The following is a 14756-nucleotide window of genomic DNA, read 5'->3' as shown; positions in this document are numbered from 1 at the left end:
AAAAGTGTCATTAGGGTAAGATAATGGTCAGTGACACTACCTGGGCATATAGGCTCTTATAATGAGTTACTGGAAGGAGAGGAGGAGCTAGTGAATATCTCTGAAGCCACAGGAGTCAGGTGTTATCTGTAGGGGCAGATGCAGCAAAGACACTAAGGAGGTTCCAGAGTGAAGAGAGGCTTTTGTATGTGGCAGTGAGAAAATGCTTCAATTTTTGCCAGAGGATGTCTCATTACACTAGATTGAAGGGTGAGTGAATAGCCGTATACATAACTTCTTGAAGAAACTTGACTTCAACAGAAAGGAAGACAGTACCTAAAGGGAGGATATTACATGGTCAAGAGAAAAATCATTTTGAGTGTGTAAAACAGCTCTATTAAGGTAGAATTGAAGTGCAAAAAATTGCACATATTTCAGGTGCATGATTTGATAAATTTTGATATGTATATATGCGTGCACCTGTGAAATCATCACTCAGCATTATTATTTTGAGATTCAGTAAGGTGGTTGTATGTATCGATAGTTCATTTCTTTTTATCGCTGAGTAGTAGTTTGTTGTATGGATTTAATTGGTTGTTGATCCATTCACCTGTTGATAGACATTTGGGTTGTTTCCCGTTTTGGTTATTATAAATAAAGCTGCTAAGAACATTCAAGTTTTTGGACACTTTGTACCCTCCCTGCCCCTCCCCTCCCCCTCCCATTTTTCTTTTTTTTTCCTTGAGACAGGGTCTCTCTCTGTCGCCTAGGCTGGAGTACAGTGGTACAACTCTGACTCACTGCTGCCTCAACCTCGCAGGCTCAAGCGATCCTTCTGGCTCAGCCTCCTTAGTAGCTGGGACTACAGGTGCCTGCCACATGCCTGGCTAATTTTTAAATTTCTTTGTAGAGACAGGGTTTTATTACTTTATTACCAGGCTGGTTTTGAACTCCTGGGATGAAGCAGTCTTCCTTGTTCAGCCCCTGAAAGTGTTGGGATTATAGGTACAACACACAACTTCTGGCCACATTTTCTTTTTCCTTTTTTCTTTTTTTTTTTTGAGATGGAGTCTCGCACTGTTGCCCAGGCTGGAGTGCAATGGCGCAATCTTGGCTCACTGCAACCTCCGCCTCCTGGGTTCAAGTGATTCTCCTGCCTCAGCCTCCCAAGTAGCTGGGATTACAGGCACCCACCACCATGCCCAGCTAATTTTTTATTTTTAGTAGAGACAGGGTTTCACCATGTTAGCCAGGCTGGTCTCGAAGTCCTGACCTCAGGTGATCTGCCCTCCTTGGCCTCCCAAAGTGCTGGGATTACAGGTGGGAGCCACCGTGGCCGGCCTGTCATACGAGTCTTTAACAAACACTGTTTTTATATTTCTACTGGATACCATGCTTGGCATCGGGTTCCAACTGAACAAAAAGTCATGGAGGTGTTAGGTGTTGGAATTCTCTCTTCCTTATTTTATAAAGTACCTGGAAGGTGAAACTGGCCTGATGCTGTGATGGTCTAAATTTGGATATTGAATTTCCTTTGCTAATAAGAAAAAACACCAAGAAGAAGGGCATTCCTGTTTGTTCCCATCCTCCCCAGGGTCTCTGGAGGAGCCTAAGGTGATCTCCGCCTTCTCTGGAAAGCAGGCCGGGAAGCACGTGGTGCACATCGCTTGCGGGAGCACTTACAGCGCGGCCATCACTGCCGAGGGGGAGCTGTACACCTGGGGCCACGGGAACTGCGGCCGGCTGGGCCACGGTATGTCTGCTCTGCATGAGTGGGAGCGTGCAGCAGGAGGTGGCCTCTTACAGGACTTAGTAACCTCTGTCCTATCTGTTTGAAGGCTCCAGTGAAGATGAGGCCACTCCGATGCTGGTAGCTGGGCTTAAATAAGGACTGAAGGTCACCGACGTGGCGTGTGGGAGTGGGGACGCTCAAACCCTGGCTGTCACTGAGAATGGTACGTAGAGCTCTCGCCACCCTGGATAGGCCCTCAAGGACACACATGGCAGCTTCCCTGGAGGAAGAGATGAGGAGTACAGTGGGCCTCATGAGGCCGCCCACCCTGTCATCCAGTGGGTGTGGGGCTCAGTGGCATTGGGGAAGAGGCCCTGGTGGTTACTGGACTTGTTTGCCTGGGGGCTGTCAGCTGGTTAGCTGCTGCCGCCATTCCTGTGTGGGCATTTTATTTATTAAGAATGAGAGTTGAAATGGAATGATTGATACTCTGAATTGTCTCTGGTTAGTAGTATTACATTTCTTAACATTTGGCCACTCTAGATTCCCTGTGGTAAGTCTTTCTGTATTCTATAGTCTGACGTTACGGTATCTACTTGCTTTTAATTTTGGTTTTCTGTTTGTGTTCCTAACCAGACAGTGGTGACCCTGGCCAGGAGCGCGGACGTGCTGAGCATCGTGCAGTCGGCTGCCCAGGCCGTGCTGCAGAGCGGCTGTCCGTGCTGCTGCCCACCACGGAGGAGCAGGCCTGGGCACTCTCTGCTTTCCTGCCCTGTGCAGGTGGGCTCGGGGAAGGAACAGGAGAGGGCATGGGTCAGGGTGCTGGGAGGGGATGGCGTTTCACTCCAATTGCCACACACTTTCTATTTCAGTTTCAGGCAATGAAGTGAACATAAGTCCAGGTCGTCAATTCATGATTGATCTTCTGGTGGGCAGCTTGATGGCTGCTGGAGGGTTGGAGTCAGCCTTACACGCAGCCATTACTGCGGAGATCCAGGTATGGCCTTGGAGGCACACATGACCTGGTGGTGCACTGAGATCGGAAATACCACACTCACACATGTGAAGAATAACAGAACACAGTAAAACACTCAACTTTTATCATATCCAAGAATTTTTTAAATTAAAATTATTTTATGTGCTTATTCATTTATTTATTTATTTATTTATTTTTGAGACGGAGTCTCACTCTGTCACCCAGCCTGGAGCGCAGTGGCACGATCTCGGCTCTCCGCAAGGTCCGCCTCCTGGGTTCACGCCATTCTCCTGCCTCAGCCTCCCAAGTAGCTGGGACTACAGGCGCCCATCACCACGCCCGCTTAAGTTTTTGTATTTTTAGTAGAGACGGGGTTTCACCGTGTTAGCCACGATGGTCTTGATCTCTTGACCTTGTGATTGGCCTGCCTCAACCTCCCAAAGTGCTGGGATTACAGGCGTGAGCCACTGCGACTGACCTTATGTGCTAATTTAAAATTTTTTTGAGTTATGATTTAATTGTGATGAAATACTGCGGGTTGTCTGTTTCAGTGAAGTTAACAGGTAACCTGTTCCTCATGTAGACCATTCCCGTCACCCGGAAAGATCCCTGTGCCCTTGGCACTTGCAGCCAGGATACTCCCCTGCCCTGAGATTAGATTCATTTTGCCTGCTCTGAGTGTTGCAGCAATATAACTGTATAGTATGCACACTTTCCTGTTTTGCCTTGGAGAATGATTTTCAGATTCACTCCACACTGTTATGTGTATTGTGACTTCGTTTTTCTTATTGGGAAGTGTTCCATTTTATAGGTGTAGTACTGTTAATTCATTCCCCTATTGAAGGGCATTTAATTGCTTTTGGTTTTTGTTTTCTTTTTTTTTTTGAGACAGGGACTTGCTCTGTCACCCAGGCTGGATGCAGTGACCTGATGTTGGCTCACTGCAGCCTTGTCCTCCTAGGCTCGAATGATCCTCCCATCTCAGCCTCCTGTGTTGCAGGGACCACAGACATGTTTCCATGCCCAGCTAGTTTTTTGATTTTTTTGTAGACACAAGGTTTCGCTGTATTGCAGAGGCTGGTCTCGAACTCCTGGGCTCAAGTGATCCCCCCACCTTGGCCTCCCAAAGTGTTGGGATTACAAGCGTGAGCCACCACGCCCAGGCTTTCTGGTTTTTGGCCGTATAGAGCTGCCACGATTGTGCTATGTACAAGTACTTTAGTGGACATATGTTCTCCCTTTGGGTTTTGGAGTGGAATTTGTTAGGTCCTGGGGTCAGTGTGTGTTCATAGTTTCCCCAAGTGGCTTTGCCATTTACATTTGAACCAGTGTGTGTGAGAATTCCAGCTTCTTCTTGTCCTTACAAAGCAGCTGGATGCTGCATATGTGGGGCAGATCACATTGGGTTTTGTGAGAGCCAGTAGCAGGGTTAAGGATTTTAGGGACTTCACAGAAGGAGGTCGGAAAGCATCAGCAGAGGCAGCCTGGGCCTTGGATCTGTAAAAAGAAGACACTGTTTGGAACCGCACAACTGAGTTAGGGTTTCCAACAGGGCAGGTGGGGGCCTGTGGGTAGGTGTGTGCGTTAGCCACAGAGGCTGGGATAGCTTGGCATTGGGGTCAGGGCTCAGCCAGCCTGTGTGCCTTCACACCTGCTAATGAGATCACTTGTAAACAATTTCTGTTTATGAATTACAGGATACTGAGGCCAAAAAAGAAGCACAGAAGGAAAAAGAAATTGATGAACAGGAAGCGAATGCCTCAACATTTCATAGAAGCAGGACTCCATTGGATAAAGACCTTATTAATACGGAGATCTGTGAGCCTTCTGGCAAACAGTGTTTGCCTCTGGTTCAGCTCATACAACAGCTTCTTAGGTAAATCGTAGTAGCTGTACTGTATTGTATTTATTTACTTTTTTTGTTTTTTTGTTTGTTTTTTTGAGACAGTTTCACTCTTGTTGCCCAGGCTGGAGTGCAATGACGTGATCTTGGCTCACTGCAACCTCCACCTCCCAGGTTCAAGTGATTCTCCTGCCTCAGCCTCTCGAGCCGCTGGGATTACAGGTGTGTGCCACCACGCCTGGCTAATTTTGTAGTTTCAGTAGAGATGGGGTTTCTTCATGTTGGTCAGCTTGGTCTTGAACTGCTGATCTCAGGTCATCTGCCCACCTTGTCCTCCCAAAGTGTTGGGATTACAGGCCTGAGCCACCATGCCCAGCCTATTTATTTACGTAATAATTTTTTCTTTTTTTTTTTTTGAGACGGAGTCTTGCTGTATTGCCCAGACTGGACTGCAATGTCACGATCTTGGTTCACAGCACCCACTGTCTCCTGGGTTCAAGCAATTCTCCTTCCTCAGCCTCCCAAGTAGCTGGGACTATAGGTGTCCACAACCACACCTGGCTGATTTTTGTATTTTTAGTAGAGATGGGATTTCACCATATTGGGTCAGGATGCTCTCAAACTCCTGACCTCAGGTGATCCACCTGCCTTGGCCTCTGAAAGTATTGGGATTACAGGCGTTAGCCACTGTGCCTGGCCTGTATTGTATTTTAATGGGTGATGATTGGATTTCATATTAAGATAGTGAAATCTAGCACAAGAATCTCAAAAATGTGTTTGGTGATTGAAGGAATATTCTGAAAATTACCTAGTATAGATGTTAGGATAAAGAGCAGACCCTTTTAAATATAGGTGAGAGGAGAAGTTGGAGGGTATGATGATACTCAGAAGTTTTTCACAGGCTGCGTGCAGTGGCTCACGCCTATAATCCCAGCACTTTGGGAGGCCAAGGCAGGTGGATCACGAGATCAGGAGATCGAGAGCTTCCTGGATAACACGATGAAATCCCATTTCTACTAAAAATACAAAAGTTAGCTTGGCGTGGTGATGGGCGCCTGTAGTCCCAGCTACTTGGGAGGCTGAGGCAGGAGAATGGCGGGAACCCAGAAGGCGGAGCTTGCTGTGAGCAGAGATTGTGCCACTGCACTCCAGCCTGGGTGACAGAGCCAGACTCCGTCACAAAAAAGAAAAAAAAAAAAAAAAAAACCTCAAGAAGAGCAAAAAAGCAGGTGATTTGTGAAAGAGATTTATTAGAAAATGAAACACGTTTGTACCTCTATTTAATAAAAATGTGCTTTTTGTAAACTTGGGCTCTTGGCTTTAGTTTCTACACTTAGAGAAAGCAAAGCACTGGCAGGTTGGATCAGGAAGCCAAGGACAGAGCAGGGAGCCCTGGGCAGTGGCTGCAGCTCTCAGCTGGCCTGTTCATGGGGCCATGGTGGGTCTCTGGCATGGGGTGGGTTTGTGGCGTGGTGTGGGCCTGCTGTCCACAGCCAGAAAAATGAACTTGGTGGACACACAGTAAAATTTTGAAACAGGAAGTTTTAGAGCATGTTTCTCTCATAGATTTTAGCAAATGCTATTTTGAAAAACGTTTTTCTGATATTTGTTTTGTTTTTCTAATCTGATAATGCATATTTTACACATTCTGGTCTTTAACCAATGGAAATAAGAGAACTAAATAAGAGAAGTGATCTCGGCTCATAGCAAGCTCCGCCTTCCAGGTTCATGCCATTCTCCTGCTTCAGCCTCCCGAGTAGCTGGGACTACAGGCGCCCACCACCACGCCTGGCTAATTTATTGTATTTTTTAGTAGAGACGGGATTTCACCATGTTAGCCAGGATGGTCTCGATCTCCTGACCTCATGATCCACCCGCCTCAGCCTCCCAAAGTGCTGGGATTACAGGTGTGAGCCACCGCACCCAGACTTGTGAGGTTTTAATATGAATTATTAAAGCTATGCTGGTTAGACAATTTGGAAAATGTTTCTTCTCCTGTTTCTGACAGAGTTTATGTAAGATGTGTGCTATTTCTTCCTTAAGCATTTGGAAAGAATTCACTTATTAAGCCGTGTGAGACTGTATAGTTTTCTTTATAAGGTGTTTAATTACAGGTTCAATTACATATATATGAATATTCATTTTGGTAACCTGTGTTTGCTGAATCAGTTTGTTCATTATCTAAAATTTCAAAGTTGTTCTATTATTTATCTTTTTAATACTTATAAGGTCTGTGGTTGGAGTTTGTGCTTTTTGTCTGTTTTCTTAATCAATCTTGCTGGGGGCCATCAGTTTTATTAGTGTTTCAAAAAAGCAGACTTTGATTTTATTCATCCCTTTAACATACTGAAAATGTTTTGCTTAATTTCCAAACTTATACTTCCACTGCGATTAAATATTTGTATAACTAAAACTCTTTGTATTTGTGTCCTCTCAATGATCGTAAATATGATTAATTGTTATAAATATTGCTTCTGCACTTGAAAAGGATATGTATTCTGCATGTTGAGTGTAGTGTACCACGTATCCCAATTAGGTCCAGCATGTTAAATGCATCCTTTAACGATTCTGTTTCCTTACTGACATTTGTCTGTTTATTTTTCAGTGGCTGAGACACAGATATTAAAGTTTCCTACAATGATCGTCAACTTATTTCTTTTTTTCGTTTGTTAAGCTTTGTTCTGCGTGTTTTAAGGTTACCAGGCATAAACAAATTTAGAATTCCTTTTTCTCCCTGCTGGTTGCACCCTTTTATCATTAGGAAATACCCTCTATCTCTCACATAGCTCTTTCATTAGAGTTTTTTTAATATGTAAAAGAAAATAAAGTCTTGGAACTGCCAAACCTGTTATGCTAAGGGAGACGTAAGTTTGGGAGCTGAGTCATCCAACACTACCATTCTTTCTCCCCAAAGAGAGAGCTGCCATTTCACAACCCTGTGTGATGGCATTAGACATAAGCCAGGTCCCCACTGCCACAAAAGGCCACATACCTCTCCATATGGCCCCCCTCACAAATTGCTCACAGGGATGTTCCTTGCTGGCCCCTAAACCTTTCAGGATCCATGTCCCCCTATAAAATAAGCATATGCCCATTTTAACCCTGGCTCTGCAACCTCAGTTGAAGATGTAAAACTGAGTTCTTTTCAATCTGGTACTGACATTGTTGATTACAGGCTTACCTTCCCAGGTACAGAACAAGAACATGAGATCAATCACTCTTCCACCTACCCTGAGATGGCTGCATAATTGATCTTTCCTCCCTCTTTTCAGATGTTTACCTTATCTTATGTAAAATGAAGATTTACTGAGCACTAATTAGAGCTTCCTAAGAATGTAACCACCCCTTCACTGCCTGCTCCCCCTCCCTTTCTTCTCTCCTGCCTGCTTTCTCCCTTTACATGCTGAGTTCCCAAAACCCTCTTTGGAAAGCACAGGTCACAGGCGTTTCTGTGGCTTGTGTGTTTTTTCTGGGGGTGTCGTCAAATTGTGGCTCCACAAAGCTCTATTGATGGAGGCACTTGCCTCAGTCGGTCACTCATTTCTTGACTAACAGGTATAAATACAGTTACCCCTGTTTTTATTTACTTAGTCTTTGCTTTGTCAGTCTTTGACTGTCAATTTTTCTTTTTTAAAAATGAATTTTCTTGTGTATAGTTAAGGCTTACAACATGATGTTACAGGTTATATATAGATTGTAAAAAGATTCCTATACTGAAAGAAATTAACACACCAATCATTTCACATAGTTCTCCATTTCCTTGTTGCTTTTGTGGCAAGAGCAGTTGAAATCTACTCACTGAGCATGAATTTCACATACAGAACAATTTTGTTCCCTGCAGTCCTCATGTCATACATTACATCTCTAGGCTTGTTCATCCTTCATACCTGCTACTTTGTATCCTTTGGCCTCCATGTCCCCAATTCCTTCCCTCTCCTACCTCTCCTGGTAGACAATGTTTTACTCTCTATCCCTGTAGGTTTATTTATTTACATTTTTACATCCCACATATAAATGAGTTTATACAATATTTGATTTTCTGTGTATGCTTTATTTCACTAAGCATGACATCCTCCAGCCTCATCCATCTTGCAGCAAACGGCAAGACCTTGTTTGTTTTCCTGGCTGAATAATATTCCATTGTGTATGTGTGCCACAGACTCTTTATCCATTTATCCATTGATGGACACTTAGATTGTTTCCATATCTTGGCTATTGTGATTAAGGCTGCAATGAACATGAGAATACAGGTATCTTTACAAAGTAATGATTTCATTTCCTTTAGCTGTATGCCCAGAAGAGGGATTGCTGAGTCATATGGTAGTTCTATTTTTAATTTCTGTAGAAATCTTCATACTCTTTTCCAGAATGGCTGTATCAATCTACATTCTCATCCATAGTATGCAAAAGTTCCGATTTCTCCGCACTCTTGCCAACATTTATCTTTTGACTTTTTGATAATGGTCATAAGGGGTGTGAGGGGGTATCTCAGTGGGTTTGATTTGCATTTCCCTAATGATCTGCAATGCGGAACACCTTTCAGATACCCACTTCCTATTTTCATGTCTTCTTTAAAGAAAGGTCTCTTCAAGTTTTTTTTTTAAACATTTTAAAAATTGGGTTGTTTTGAGTTGTATCAATTATTTATATATTTTGGATTTTTTTTGAGACAGGGTCTTGCTCTGTTATGCAGACTGGAGTACAGTGGCACAGTCACAGCTTACTTGACCTTCTGGGCTGAAACACTCTCCCATCTCAGCCTCCCAAGTAGCTGTGACTACAGACGCACACCACCATGCCTGGCTAATATTTAAATGTTGTGTTGAGACGGTCTCACTATGTTGCCAGGCCTGGACTCAAACTCCTGGGCTCAAGTGATCCTCCCACCTCAGCTTCTGAAAGTGCTGGGATTAAGGAGTGAGCCACTGCACCTGGCTAAATGTTGGATATTTCCTCCTAATTGGCTGGGTGCAGTGGCTCACACTTGTAATCCCAGCACTTTGGGAGGCCGAGGCGCTTGGATCACTTGCAGTCAGGCGTTGGAGACAACCCTGGCTAATATGGTGAAACCCCATAATGGAGTTTTGGTTTCTTTAACTGGGAAATGAGGATCATGACCATCCCTGCCAAGCAGGAGAGGCGATGGGCTGATGTGTATTGTGAGTCCCAAGATGGTGAAACGCCGTTTCTACTAAAAATACAAAAATTAGCCAGGCATGGTGGTGGGCATCTATAATCCCAGCTACTTGGGAGGCTGAGGCAGGAGAATTGCTTGAACCTGGGAGGTGGAGGTTGCAGTGAGCTGAGATTGCACCATTGTACTCCAGCCTAGGCAACAGAGCAAGACTTCATCTCAAAAAAAAAAAAATTCACTTCAATAAATGGTGAGACCAGCTTTGCAAAGATGATAACGGTGAGAGAAGTCTAGCATGGCTGACTCCATCTTTTTTCCAGTCTCACGGGCCTGCTGTCTTTGCTCATTCCTGGGCATAGGCCAAATCAACCATGGGAGAAATTTAGTTCATAGTCTAACGTTGCTATTTCCAGTCCTCAGTGGTCCCTTCTTTCCACTCCATGCTTAGTTATCAATTTGTTACTCTGCTTTAAAATATATGTTTTTTTTTTGTAAACCCAGCTACTCAGGAGACTGAGGCAGGAGAATCGCTTGAACCTGGGAGCTGGAGGTTGCAGTGAGCCAAGATCATGCCATTGCCCTCCAGCCTGGGCAACAGAATGAAACTCTGTCTCAAAATACTGGTTTTTTTTTTACTATGTCTAATGATGTTCTATAGAAGAAAGAGATGTAGCATGTGGTCACGCTGCTGTCTTGACAGTGGAATTTTTGTTGTTGCTGTTTTCTGTTTTGAGACGGAGTCTTGCTCTTGTGGCCTAGGCTGGAGTGCAGTGGCGCCTTCTTGGCTCACTGCAACTTCCACCTGGGTTCAAGTGATTCTCCCACCTCAGTCTCCTGAGTACCTGGGATTACAGGTGGACGCCAGCACGCCCGGCTAATTTTTGAATTTTTAGTAGAGATGAGGTTTCACCATGTTGGTCAGGCTGGTCTCGAACTCCTGACCTCGTGATCCACCCGCCTCAGTCTCCCAAAGTGCTGGGATTATAGGCATGAGCCACATTTTTTGTAGAGATGGGGTATCACTGTGTTGGCCAGGCTGCTCTGGAACTCCTGACCTCAAGTGATCCTCTCACCTCGGCCTCCCAAAGTGCTAGGATTACAGATGTGAGCTACCACGCCTAGCCGTATTTTGTATTTTTAGTAGAGATGGGGTTTTGCTGTGTAGGCCAGGCTGGTCTTGATCTCCTGGGTGCAAGTGATCCTCCCACATTGGCCTCTCAAAGTGCTGGGATTACAGGCGTGAGCCACCACACCTGGCCAATGGGACGTCTCGCTTCCCTTCTCTCCAGCATTCCATAAGCAATGTGTCTGGGCAGTATGTGTTCGATTTTCTCTGTGTCTACTTTGAAGTGTACAGTAGTGAAAGGAAGAGTAGACAACTTTGAAGCTGATGTGGTGTGGTCTTGGAGCTGGTGGTGCTAATTACTCTTGGTTGTTTTCATACCCTCCAGTGACTTCATCCTGCTTTTGCTGTTGTAAAATGTTGTAATTTATGCTCCTGAGAATAACTCTTCAGGTGTACTTAGGGTTCTTGTCTGCTTCCTGGTGACTGTCGAAGCTTTTCATCTTGAAGAAGGGAGATGAGCAATGTTCCAGTGTACTGAGTTTAAAATTAAGAATGTTGCATTTTTTTAACGTGTAAAATTTATAGCCAGATGTAGGGTAGGGGTGGCCTACTTTCTTTAAAGGGTGAGATAGTAAATATTTTAAGGTCTCAATGGACCCTATGGTCTCTGTCATAGCCATGGGACCTTGCAGCTGTAGTGCCAAAGTGGCCACAGACAATACTGCGTCAGCGGGCAGGGGACGTTCATTCTGTAAAGTTGATTTATGGACACCAAAAGATGAAGTCCTCAGAATGTTTGCAAGTCACAAAATACTGTTTTTCTTTTGATTATTTTTCAATTATTAAAAAATATAAATTACAGTGGCCGGGCGTGGTGGCTCACACCTGTAATCCCAGCACTTTTAGAGGCCAAGGCAGGCAGATCACCTGAGGTCAGGAGTTCAAGACCAGCCCGGCCAACATGCTGAAACCCCATCTCCACTCAAAACAAAAAATTAGTCGGCCATGGTGATGCACGCCTGTAATCGCAGCTCCTCGGAGGCTGAGGCACGAGAATCACTTGAACCTGGGAGAATCGCTTGAACCTGGAAGGCACAGGTTGTGGTGAGCCAAGACTGTCTCAAAAGAACAACAAAAGTAAAATACTTTCTCTGCTTTCAGACCATACACAAAGAGGCTGTGGGCTGGGTTTGGCCCCTGGGCTGTGGTTTGTGACCACACACACACACACACACACACACACACACACACACACGTAGGGCAGAGTGTGGCATTTAGAGCCAGCACCTGTGTTCTCACCTGAGCTGTGTTTCTGGCTGGGTTCTACTCTGTATTCTGTGATCCGAGGTGTCTACCTTGGTAAACTGGAGACAACAAAGCCTGCCTCCTTCAAGGTTGTTTGTAAAGATTTAAAAGGGTAATGTATTGTTGTTAGGCCAGAGGCTTTGCATAGTAGATGTTGGGTTATTTTCACTTTTTGTTTTTTTGGTTTTTTTTTTGAGATGGAGTCTTGCTCTGTTGTATAGGCTGGAGTCCAGTGGCAAGATGCCAGCTCACTGCAACCTCTGACTCCCAGGTTCAAGCAATTCTCCTGCCTCAGCCTCTCGAACTGCTGGGATTACAGGTGGCTGCCACCATGCCGGGCCAATTTTGATATTTTTAGTAGAGATCAGGTTTCACCATGTTGGCCAGGCCGGTCTCAAACTCCTGACCTCAGGTGATCCGCCCACCTCGGCCTCCCAACGTGGTGGAATTACAGGCGTGAGCCACCGCATCCGGCCCATTTTCACTTTCCATTAGCTGCTTTTTTCCCCCATTCATTTCCTACCTTCCTGTGTATGATTTCTGAATTAAATGTATTTCATGTCTTAACCTTCTGAATTGTTTGTTCTCTCATTTTCCATGTTGTTAAGGAAAATAAGAGGCTAAGTGAGACTTATTAAAGGTGTATGTAGTTTCTCAGATCAAGATAAATGCTCACCTGTTGCAGAACGGGACTCTGCTCTTGCTTCACCCAGGATGCGTTTCCTAGTTCCTTCCTAGAGTGGGGCCACACCCTACTCCAGCCCTCCAGACCCAGCTCCCTGCTCTGACATGATTCCACCAGACTATTCCAGCTGTCCTCCCTGGACCTAGATATTTTCCTTTTTTTTTTTTTTTTTTTTTCTGAAAGGCAGTCTCACTCGGTGGTCCAGGCTGGAGTGCAATGGCATGATCTCAGCTCACTGCAACCTCCGCCTTCCAGGTTCAAGCCATTCTCATGCCTCAGCCTCCCAAGTACCTGGGATTACAGGCATGAGCCACCAAGCCTGAGTAATTTTTGTGTTTTTAGTAGAGACAGGGTTTCACCATGTTGGCCAGGTGGTCTCGAACTCCTGACCTTGTGAATTGCCCGCCTCGGCCTCCCAAAGTGCTGGGATTACAGGTGTGAGCCACCGCACCCAGCCAACATTTTTTAACTAAAAAACTTATATGAAATTTATTTTATTGTGGTATGTAGTTCAGTAAATTTTGACTTCTATAGATTCATGTAACCCCCATCATCATCAGGATGGAGAAGTTTCATCACCCTGAAAGCTCTCTTGTGCTGCTCCTTTTTATCACGTGTTCCCTGGCCTCGTACCCTGGCAACCACTGATCTGTTCTCCATCAGTATAGGGTATTCTTTTTGAGAATGTCATGTGAGTGGAACCATATTTTAAGTAACGTTTTGAAACCATCTTCATTTACTCCCAGTTATATGTTTGAGGTTTATCTGCTGTTCTGTGTATTGATAGTTCTTTTTATTGCTGAATAGTATCTAGTCATGTGCATGTACAACATGGTGTTTATCCATTCTGCTACTGTGGGACCTTGTGGTTGTTTCCATTTTTCTTTCCCAATTGTAATCCTGCTGTGAGCATTTCTGTACAGATTTTGTGTGAATATAGTTTCCATTTCCCTAGGATAAAGACCTAGTAGTGTGAAAGTTGGGTCATGTGCTGAAGTGTTTTCCAAAGTGGCTGTTTTAGTTTGCCTTCCCACTGGCAATCTGTCACGTTTCTGTTGCTCTGTGTCTTTGTTAGCACTTGATGTTATCAGTGTTTTTTAGTTGAGCCATTCTAACAAGTCTAGTGGGATCTCGTTGTGGTTTTAATTGCACTTCCATAATGGCTAACGATGCTGAATATCATGTTCTTCTTTGCCACTCTTGTATCCTCTGTGAAGTTTCTGTTCAGATCTTTTGCACAGAAAAACTTGTATCATGGAACCAGTAAAATAACCAAGGAGAGGTTGATTAAAGTTCTGTTTATAACCCTAGAAGATTCCTGCCCTAGGGATATGGGATGGCTGAACATAGGACGCTGACACTGGACAGATGAAGTAGCAGTTTATTAGTCACACATGCTCACAGCCCTGGGGGTGGGGGACACCGCATGCCATTCAGTTAACGATGTGTGTTGTAACTTTTCGGGGAGGGACATTTGCAGAGACTAACGGTATGACATTCTGAAAAGCAGTTACAGATTAAAAAATCTTTAATTCTGCAGATGATAGTGTCGAACCAAGTGGAACAAAGAAAGAAGATCTGAATGACAAAAAGAAAAAAGATGAAGAAGAAACTCCTGCACCTGTATATAGGGCCAAGTCAATTCTGGACAGCTGGGTATGGGGCAAGCAACCAGGTAATCTTCTGAGTTTTGGCACTTTGAAAAGCTTGATCTGATGCTCCTTTTCTAAATGACTTGGATGGATTATTTGTATTTTTTCATAACAATTTAAAAAATGTAATTAAAAAAATTTACATATTGTGGTAAAATATACATACCATAAAACTTGCCGTTTTAATCATTTTTATGTGTACAGTTCATTGGCATTAAGTATATTCACATTATTGCCCAGCCATCACCACCATCCATCTCTACAACTTTTGCCTTTTCTCTGACTGAAACTCCGTATCCATGAAACACTAACTCCTTGTGTCCCCAAGCAACCACCATTCTACTTTTGTCTCAGAATTTGACTATTCAAGGTGTCTCCTATAAG

The 14756-nt window shown here is 44.2% G+C and overlaps 1 protein-coding gene across 2 annotated transcripts in view; it reads left to right on the top strand.

The window, feature by feature from the left end:
• LOC103889271 (histone-lysine N-methyltransferase, H3 lysine-36 specific-like) overlaps window positions 1-14756 on the top strand; it is a 67206-nt gene that overhangs the window by 41098 nt on the left and 11352 nt on the right. The window contains exons 1-7 of one of the 2 annotated variants that reach the window (XM_063716491.1): window positions 1160-1732; window positions 1818-1934; window positions 2348-2491; window positions 2584-2708; window positions 4385-4563; window positions 4655-4752; window positions 14261-14395. In XM_063716491.1, the coding sequence (XP_063572561.1) occupies window positions 2625-2708; window positions 4385-4563; window positions 4655-4752; window positions 14261-14395 (496 nt within the window). In that variant the 5' untranslated portion in view covers window positions 1160-1732; window positions 1818-1934; window positions 2348-2491; window positions 2584-2624. Of the gene's footprint in view, window positions 1-1159; window positions 1733-1817; window positions 1935-2347; window positions 2492-2583; window positions 2709-4384; window positions 4564-4654; window positions 4753-14260; window positions 14396-14756 lie in introns of those variants that run through there. The other variant, XR_010137326.1, reaches the window with a different exon arrangement.

The sequence above is a fragment of the Pongo abelii genome, chromosome 16 (genome assembly GCF_028885655.2).
Source record: "Pongo abelii isolate AG06213 chromosome 16, NHGRI_mPonAbe1-v2.0_pri, whole genome shotgun sequence".
NCBI lineage: Eukaryota > Metazoa > Chordata > Mammalia > Primates > Hominidae > Pongo > Pongo abelii.
This window is presented reverse-complemented; position numbering and strand designations above follow the sequence as displayed.